Source organism: Herpailurus yagouaroundi, unplaced genomic scaffold (genome assembly GCF_014898765.1).
Source record: "Herpailurus yagouaroundi ecotype Mexico unplaced genomic scaffold, PumYag 184, whole genome shotgun sequence".
Taxonomy (NCBI): domain Eukaryota; kingdom Metazoa; phylum Chordata; class Mammalia; order Carnivora; family Felidae; genus Herpailurus; species Herpailurus yagouaroundi.
The window spans coordinates 11018559-11028754 of record NW_024412415.1 but is presented as its reverse complement, the minus strand read 5'-3'; the positions used below and the strand labels follow the sequence as shown (position 1 = coordinate 11028754).

The window sequence follows — 10196 nt, the reverse complement described above, 5'->3', positions numbered from 1 at the left end:
CGGATGTCATCTATATATGCAACAAATCTGAAGGTGTAAAGCTGCCGTTAGGTAGGGACTTCAGACTTAAGGGTCTGAGACTGGGTGCAATTACAATAAATATACTCATAAACATGAGCATCTATTTCGTTATTTGTGTTCAATTTCTCTAACTAGTAAAATCAGTACAAATAATTAAACTGTAAAATGATTAATTCTCAATCAACACAACCTTCTAAAAACTTTCAATTTCAAAATGACTGTATATCTGGGAGAAAGTTTTATTTTCGATTTTAATTGTCTTATGTTCAAGGAAGAAAAACATGCATTTGACATTAAATAAAAATAAATACCGTATTTTTCTAAATTCATGAAGATGCATAAGAAAAGGAATTTTCTTCACCTGTAAGGGGTGGGATATCACGATTAACTGTTTCTTCTGCTTCTTCTAAACCATTATTTATCGATGGTCTCACTTGAACTGCTTGATTTGAGTAAGCTGCTCCATTAGTTGATGTCGTAGTACTGGTAGTGATCTCATCCACCTGTTCCATATCAAGTTGTTTTACTATCTCTTCAGCTTCCACAGCCTGTCCTGGGGAATCAGATCCTGATGTTCCTATAATCAAGATTCAGTGTACTCACAACCATCATTTAAAAAATCAAAAGGGAGTGGCAGGATAGGATAGATGTTTTTAAGGGTACAAACTTATATAGCAAGCAAACATAAGCCCTAGAGACCTAAGGCACAACAGAATGCAGACAACAATATTGTATTATAATCATCAAACTTGCTGACACTAGAATTATTCCAACCACTAAAAAGAAAGGATGATTATGTAATGTGATAGAGGTGCTAATTATTGCTACATGGCAATCATATTAAAATATATAAATGTATCAAATCAACATGTTATACCCTTAAACTTACATAATGTTGTATATCAAATATATTTTAATAAAGGGTTTTTTTTAAATGCTTATTTATTTATTTTGAGAGACAGCGTGAGCGAGTAGGGGAGGGGCAGAGAGAGAGGGAGAGAAAGAATCCCAAGCAGACTCTGCACTGTCAGCACAGAGCCCCACACGAGGCCTGATCCCACAAACTGAAATCATGACATGAGCCAAAATCAAGAGCTGGTTGACTGACTCAACCACCCAGGTGCCCCTCAAATACATTTTAATAAAACTAAAATTAAATATTGAAAAATAAACTCATAAATATTTAGAAAAACTAAATGCAACAGACATAGAGCTAATGATCACTGTTTAGTGAGTCTCTTCTAGATATTTCAAATAATGAGGAATAAAGACTATTATAAGCTACAGTGCTACTGGTGAACAAAATTTTTCTTAAGAGTGTTCAGTTTAGAAACATCCACCTATATAGACAGTCATAATTTAGAACTTTAAAAAATTTTTAATGAGACATAATGGACATACGACATTGTGTAAGTTTTAGGTGTATGTGCTAATTTAACACATCTATATATTGCATTATGGTTACCAACCTAGTATTAGCTAATACCTCTATCCTGCCACATCGTTATCATTTTTTTGTGGTAAGAAAATCTAAGATCTAGTCTCTATGCAACTTCAAAGTATACAACACAGTACTGTTGATTACAGAACTTCTTTTCAATAAAGCAAATTATCATTAAGTGTCTACTATGAGCTAGGCATTGTGTGTGTGTGTGTGTGTGTGTGTGTGTGTGTGTGTGTATTTTTCATTATCCTCAAATTAGTCCAGTACTAAGTAAGCATCCTAGCCACTGTGGACAGAGGTAGTTATCCAAGAACGAGCTGTTACCCTAACCATCAGAACATTTTTATTCAGAGACACAAGAACAATTTCCTAACACGATTCCATCTCAGTAACAAAGACTGAAGTTAGTTTCCTAATCATACTCAGCCACAACCTAAATGACCCTGCTACCCAATTCTTCCACGATGAGATGACCCCAACTCTATTTCCTTATGGAATCCTCCAAATGTCATTTTCAAAAACAAAATCAACCTCCCATACTCTCAATTTTCTCAGACAACATTCCTTCTCCCTCAAAGCTTTAAATGTGACTTATTTCCAAAAAATCTCTTCCTGATACCTTTCCCCTCAAAGCTCTTTATTCTTCCATACTCAACATACTAAATGAATCAGAATTCATTTATTCCATTGCTGCCACCAAATCATTGGTTTTCCATTAACGTGCAAAAATCCCTCCTTCTTTGAGACTGATGGCACCTAGCTTTGTAGTTCTTCATTTATCCCCACTGCTGTCCTCTACCAACTGTTGCCAGCATCCTCTCTCAACCAGACGAATTTAACACCTAGCTACCAGTTTAATGCTCTATGAAACACCTGCTGGTTGTTACTACAGGGGATGTCAATGACTCATCCCTAAGACTAATCAAAGGTCTTGCGCTCTTAAGCTCCATCTTCATACACGCTGCTCTCTTTAGCAAGTACCATGACCATAACCTGGACATTCACAGTAAGAAACTGTTCATCTCTGAAAACTAAAGTTCAAATGTATCAATCCACTACCAAAACTTCCTAACCTTTTAATTACCTATTTCATATTCCCATTACATGTGACCTTATGTTTGATAAAGGCCAGTCTCATTCCAAACAATCCCTTAACAGCCCCTTCCCCACCCTTCTCATCTAGTCAGACTGCATGGTATATCACTTAATACACTCACAAGCCAGCAGCTTCAGTATTCTTGCTCCCTCGTCTTTCAAATGTCACCCATCATAGAAATCTCTCTTGAATCAATGTAACTTACAGGCTTACTGGATTATGTATGTATTTCTTTTTTTTTAATTTTTTTTTCAACGTTTATTTATTTTTGGGACAGAGAGAGACAGAGCATGAACGGGGGAGGGGCAGAGAGAGAGGGAGACACAGAATCGGAAACAGGCTCCAGGCTCTGAGCCATCAGCCCAGAGCCCGACGCGGGGCTCGAACTCCCGGACCGCGAGATCGTGACCTGGCTGAAGTCGGACGCTTAACTGACTGCGCCACCCAGGCGCCCCTGTATGTATTTCTTTTAATTATACCCAACAACAAACATTCTAAACCTTCACTGTTCTCTTCAGTCCCCGCCACCAGGAATCTCAGCACATGGCACCATCTCCTCCTTCAAAGAAAAAGTAACTTACCAAAAACCAACTTCTTCTGCCCATTTATTTCCGCACACACCTTCACAGCTTCTTTCCTTTAGCACTAAAGAAAAATATCTCTTTTCCCTCTCTTCTCCATTCTAATCCTTCTACTATCTGTTCCCATAATCTCATCATTGTCAGCAGACTCCAGAAACTTTCTTCATTAGTTATTTTCCCCCTATTTTCAACCTCTTCCTATGAGACTCCTCCCTGAGGCTTAAAAACATGCTGGTCTCTCACAAAGAGAAACCACTCGAGACTTGGTAACCTCTCTAATTTTATAGTCAAGTAGTTCGTAACAGTAACCTACATTTGCTGCTTCCTTTCTTACTCCCATTTTACTCTTTTAACCCAAATATGTTAGGATTCCAACTCCAGCCACTCTCCTGAAACTGTTCTGGCAAAAGAAACCAATAACTTGGGATGCCTGGGTAGCTCAGTTGGTTAAGCATCCAACTTTGGCTCAGGTCATGATCTTGTGGTCCATGAGTTTGAGCCCTGTGTCAGGCTCTGTGCTGACAGTTCAGAGCCTGGAGCCTGCTCTAGAGTCTGTGTCTCCCCTCTTTCAGACCTCCCCCACTAACACTCTTGCTCTCAAAAAATAAACAAACAAACAAACAAACATACATTAAAAAAAAAAAAAAAGACAGAAAGAAACCAGTAACTTTGTAATTGCCAGGCTCAGCAGTCTCTTTTCAATACTCATTTCCTTTCCTTCAATCTTTACAATTGTTTGACCCTGGGTTTTGATATTCTCTTTTCCTTTGGCTTCTATGACACAAAATCTCCTGGCTTCTTCCATGTCTTTGTTGCTTTCTTTTACTTTGTCCATCCTTAAATATATTCCAAGATCTTAGTTTGCTGAACATTTACTCCATTAGTTTCAAATGATACCTATAAGCTGGTAATATAATAGTCTACTGCTTAAACCCAGGTTTCTAAGCTCCACACAAGAAGGACAAATGGCTACCAGACATTTTTATTTGGTTGTTTCATAGCATCTCAAACTCAGTATGGCCCACCTATCTCCTAGAACCCAACCTCTCTTGAAAAAATAACCTTGTGTCATCTTAATCTCTGGTCTCTTTCACCTCCAATCTGTGCTCAAAATTTGTCTACTCTATATCTCTGATCCTTCTTCTTTTCTCTAATATCATAGTTAAGGCTACATGAAGTCTCATGTGGACTACAAGTCTACTAATTGTTTTCCCCCAACACAACCTTTTTAGAATGTAGCTGACACATTGTGATTTTCAGAAAACAAAAATCTGTTCATATTACTCACCAGTTTAAAACCTTTCAGTCATCCCCCACCAAGGATAAAATTCAAATATCTTACCATGTTAGTTTTGATCTGCCATCTTCGTAACTATCTTAACCATCCTGTGCACTCCTCAAATCCAATGGTCTATCTGTAACTAATTTCAGTTTCTCAAACACACTATGCCTTTGCTCACGCTGCTCATTCTACCTGGAATACCCTTTACCACCTTTCAAGATTCAGCTTTTCTATAAAGACTATTGTGAGATGTCAGAATATAGAACCATTCCATCCTATGAATACCATACTACCCCATACCTCTATCAGGGCACTTATAAAAATTTATTATACCTATTTATAGATCTCTCTCCCTCTTGTAAAAAATTAAGCTCCTTGAGCACAGGGACCATGGATGTGTTAAATAACCTTGAATCTCTAGCGATTAATACAATGGCCAGGACACAGCAGATACTCAAATGAATGACATGAAATCTTCGAATCGCCCCTGCCCCATATTTAAGTATAGTTATCCTCTCTCACAGACAAAGAGGCTCAAGAATTTAAAGAACTAGACCAAGGTAACACAGCTAAAGAGGCAGAGCCAGGATGAGGATGAGGATGAGGAGGAGGAGGAGGAGGGGGAGGGGGAGGAGGAGGAGGAGGAGGAGGATTTGTTGTTGCTGTTGTTGTTGTTGAGAGCAAGGGGCAGAGAGAAGAGAGGGGGAGGGAGAAGGAGAGAGAGAGAGGTGGGGCTCATGTTTACTGGCTCAAGCTCACCAAAAGTGGGGCTCAAGGTCACCCAAAGTGGAACATGTGCTCACCCAAGCAGGGCCCAAGCTCATGAACTGTGAGATCATGACCTGAACCGAAGTGAGATGCTTAATGACTGAGCCACCCAGGCACCCAGCAGAGCTGAAATTTTAAGACAGGTTTCTCTAATTCCAAGGCCCATTCTTTTCCCACTACACCAGCTATTTCCAAAGTTGGTCTATGGGGCACTAGTTTTACAAGATGTTAACAGATGTTCCACAAAAAAGGGTTCACTGGATCATACATGTCTAGGAAATAGGGGTTAAACAAAGTTAAAGGTAGTTTTTTGTTTTATTTCTACTATAGGACTTCACAGTCCTTTTAAATGTGCTAACATACATTATTTTCATCCCCCAGAGCATCTAGATTTTATAGTGCACTATTCTGCCTTTTAAAAATCGTATTATCATCCAGAAACATATTCAAATTAGAATTTAAATAATCAGGCAACAAGCACTTAATGGCTATTTTCCATGTGCCCCATACTATCAAACAACATGGTGGATGCAAAAATAAAGACAAGATCTCCTGCCCTCACATAAAGACTAAATGATCATTTATGAAATTAACAATTATTCATAAAAAAAGAACACTAGCTATCTCTTTTTAAAATATGCCAGGGGCACCTAGATGGCTCAGTCAGTTAAGCGTCCAACTTTGGCTCAGGTCATGATCTCATGGTTTGTGAGTTTGAGCCCTGTTGTCAGGTTCTGTGCTGACAGCTCAGAGCCTGGAGCCTGCTTCAGATTCTGTGTCTCCCTCTCTCTGCCCCTCTCCTACTCACACTCTGTCTCTCTCAAAAATAAATAAACATTAAAAAAATTTTTAAGAAAAACAAAAATCAAAAATAAAATGCTGGGGCTGGGAGGGGGGCGGGGGGCACCTGGGTGGCTCAGTTGATTAAGTATCTGACTCTTGATCTCAGGGTCGTGAGTTCAAGCCTCTCACATTGTGCTCAGTGCTGGGTGTGGAGCCTAAAAAAAATGCTGGGCAACAATCCAAATTTCTTTTGCAAAGGCATTTCATTTGAATTAGAGTAGTTTTACTAAATATCCAAATTAATGACCCCTATGGGGAAAAATCAAGCAAATGAAAAATAAAAATAAAATGTGTTACAAAAAATGACCTACTTTCAGCTCACTTAAATATTCAACAAATTCCACTTTACTGATCTAGAATATTGAAAATGTTTCTGGATTCTCTCCTATACATAGTATCATAAAAATCATTTTCCTTCCAGCTCAGAGTTTATCATCTAGCTTTTCGGAGAGTGAAAGCGGAGTTCATGCACTTCAACAGAGTTAAACATAACCTAAATGTATTTCAGTCCGTTAAAAAAAAAACAGTCTTTCAGGAGCTGTGTATTTTTAATGAGGCTGAAAACAAACTAAGATGCTCACAAAATACTCCAGTAAAATCAAACAGATCTCTTGAAAAACCAGGAAAACTAATTTTTAAACCCAGATTATGGTTTATGGGTAATAGTTTATACTTACCATTTTTATTTGCTGGTGAAAAAAAGTTGAAGACAGGAGAAAATATGGTCCCCAACAATGTAGTCCTTGGAGGACTGCCAGAGGAAGGATTATCTTCTAATTTTCCATTTTGTTTTACATGTTGATTTGTCACTTCATAACTACCAGCTTCTAAGGCAAAAAAAAAAAAAAAAAAAAAGTTGCAATCTAAAAAACATGACTTTGAGAAATGTGTTTTAAACAATTCATTATGAAAATATTTTTTCCCTTAAAATACTTCATAAAAACTGATGAACACTAATGTTAAGAAAGCTTTACTTAAAAAAATCCTGAGGTAAATCAAATGATCTTTATAACAAATTTATTTATTTATAATGTTTTATAACTGCTACAAAACACATTTACATCTAGAAGTATATATATAGACTGAAGTTTCTAGTATGTAGACTATAGGCTTCCACAGTGTAACAGAAAATGAAATAAACTCTTTGTAAGTAAAGCAAGTTACAACAAAATGAAATAAACTCTTTGTAAGTAAAGCAAGTTACAACATCAAAAACACAAATGCAAGACTGTGTCTTTATTTACATTTTGGGATGCTGCCTACTTCATAAAACCGACCCTCCAGTCTCTTACTAATGAATAACATTAGTAAATAAATAGCGGCAACATATATATACTGAAGCAGAAGACTATGTATAGTATACAGCAAAAATTACTTATGTGCATACCGAGGCACCATTTCAGAGTGGTTAAGAAAAACAGGTTTTTTGTCTTTTGTTTTTTTAGATTCTTAATAAAAATTTTTCATGGGTTTTGGAAAATAAACAAAAATAAATTCACACAAATGTGTTTTGATTAATCATCCTTGACCTTTCACAACTTTACTTGGTATCTACCCACATTTCTTTCTTTCTTTGCTGCTATAGCTCTTTTCTTTTTCCCTAATAGTTCAAAATTTAGAGATACAATATTGAATTGACAGGAAAGAGGGAAGGTATTCTTGCTGTTGTGTTTAAAACGCAGCACCCCATGCTCTAAAGTGTTCTTTATACCTTCCTCTGCTTGTCCTTCTTTTGGACTTGGGGAGCTTCTCAGCAATACTATAACAGACTGACCTAGAACAAGATTTATCAACAGCAGCACTACTGACTTGGAGCTGGACAATTCTTTATTATGGGAGGATACCCTGTGCATTATAGGATGTTTAGCAGCATCCCTAACCTCCACCTGCTAGATGCAAGTAGCAATCCCACCATAGGCTGTGACAACCAAAAAGGTCTCTAGACATTAACAAACATCCCCTAGGGACAAAACAACCTCTCATTAAGAATCACTGCCCTGAGTGATCCAAGACCCCTCTGAGCTGAAGTTCCATGATCCAGAAACAAATTCTTTGTACTTATTTCAGTAAATTAAGTCACAATTATTACTGCTGTAAGAAATGAATTTATTAGAGGTCAAAAATGTTGTTCTGTATGCATTTTCATGATAAATAGTATAAAGCCAGTTGTTCTGCCTTTGTCATTTTAATTCATCAAAGTATATTTATATGAGGTAATTTTTATTTCATTTCATGCTAATACTTAATACAAAGGAGATTACAAAATAAGGCAAAAATTACACACATTCAATTTTTAAAAACAGAAAAGAAACACGTCAGGTGAAATTTCTGCTTAGACCTAATAGAAGAATATCTAAATGTTAACAAACCTCCATTTACTTGACTTTTCCGTCTTACTCGAGATATCTGTTTGTTAGGCTTTTCTCCTGCTCTTGGTGTTGATGTGATCAAATTATTATCTATATCACGTTCAATCCTACTCCGTTTTGAAGGATTTTCTCTCTCTTCCTTAAGATATGAGGAAAAAAACATGCATTGAGCATAGGCATTCTGCCTTACAGGTTACACTTATAAAATATGGTATGTACCCCCCCTGTTTACTGCAGCTTAATTTACAATAGCCAACAGAAACAACTTAAGAGTCCATCTATTGATGAATGGATAAAGAATACATGGTGTGTGTATGTATACATACATATATAAATATCAAATTATGTTGTACACTGAAACTAATGTTGTATATCCATTATACCTCAATCTTTTTTTTTTAATTTTTTTTTAACATTTTATTTATTTTTGAGACAGTGAGAGACAGAGCATGAACAGGGGAAGGTCAGAGAGAGGGAGACACAGAATCTGAAACAGGCTCCAGGCTCTGAGCTATCAGCACAGAGCCCGACGCGGGGCTTGAACTCACGAACCAAGAGATCATGACCTGAGCCGAAGTCGGCTCTTAACCGACTGAGCCACCCAGGCGCCCCTCAATCTTTAAAAAAGGTACAATATGTATAATATATTTTCCTGTTTTCACATGCAGGAGAAACAAAATAGAATTATATAATATCCAAAAGTGGTAAAAAACAAAGTAAAAATTTGACAATGGTGTAGGGGTGCTTATTATTAATGCACTTAAAATACACAAATAGGGGCGCCTGGGTGGCTCAGTCAGTTAAGCGGCCGACTTCAGCTCAGGTCATGATCTCACGGTCCGTGAGTTCGAGCTCCGCGTCAGGCTCTGTGCTGACAGCTCAGAGCCTGGAGCCCGTTTCAGATTCTGTGTCTCCCTCTCTCTCTGACCCTCCCCTGCTCATGCTCTGTCTCTCTCTGTCTCAAAAATAAATAAACATTAAAAAAAAAAATTAAAAAAAAATACACAAATATAATCACAGCATTCTCAATTCAGATCCTTTCCCCAATGTCCATTACACTGTCTGTGCTATTGAAACACTCGAATTGTAAGATGTGCTCTGAATTTTCAGCAATACTCCCCTACTCTTAGATTTGTCCAAAAGAACAGTGGTTGTTTCCGTGAGCACTCAGGGTAAGAAACAGAACCTCACTGGAATTTGTTGGCATATCACATATTACCAAAATAACAAGGCTTGCCAATGCCACACCCAATGCCAACCTCAATTCTTTAAATGCCCAAATTAACACTAAGGAGTTTACTCCTTAATGAAGCTCTCTATTCATTTCCTTATATGGGGCAAATCTACACCACCAGTGTACACTGTTTTTGCGATATTATTGACTAAAAGAGTATACTCCAAGTAATACTTGGTTTGTCTTCACTTGTACGTCTATTTTTCTCATTTGTAAAATTTTTCTAGAGTCATCGACCACATGAGCGATTTTCTTACATTACTGTAATACTGACCTATAATCCCTTGCTGTATTTTTTATTTTTTAGTAATCTTTTTTTTCTTTAATCTTTACTTATTTTTGAGAGAGAGACAGCGTGTGAGCAGGGGAGGAGCAGAGAGAGAGGGAGACACAGAATCAGAAGCAGGATCCAGGCTCCGAGTTGTCAGCACAGAGCCCGACGTAGGGCTTGAACTCATGAACTGTGTGTGTGACATCATGACCTGAGCCGGAGTCGGATGCTCAACTGACCGAGCCACCCAGGCGCCCCTTATTTTTTAGTAATCTTAATCTCTACAC

At 37.5% G+C, this 10196-nt stretch overlaps 1 protein-coding gene across 4 annotated transcripts in view; it reads right to left on the bottom strand.

Annotated features, from left to right (window-relative positions):
- The window catches only part of CTDSPL2 (CTD small phosphatase like 2), an 83950-nt gene that overhangs the window by 27752 nt on the left and 46002 nt on the right, over positions 1-10196 (bottom strand). For 3 of the 4 annotated variants that reach the window (XM_040492547.1, XM_040492546.1, XM_040492548.1), the window contains exons 3-5: positions 8405-8543; positions 6713-6862; positions 383-598 (exon numbers count right to left, since the gene is read on the bottom strand). In XM_040492547.1, the coding sequence (XP_040348481.1) occupies positions 383-598; positions 6713-6862; positions 8405-8543 (505 nt within the window). The remainder of the gene's footprint in view (positions 1-382; positions 599-6712; positions 6863-8404; positions 8544-10196) is intronic. The other variant, XM_040492549.1, reaches the window with a different exon arrangement.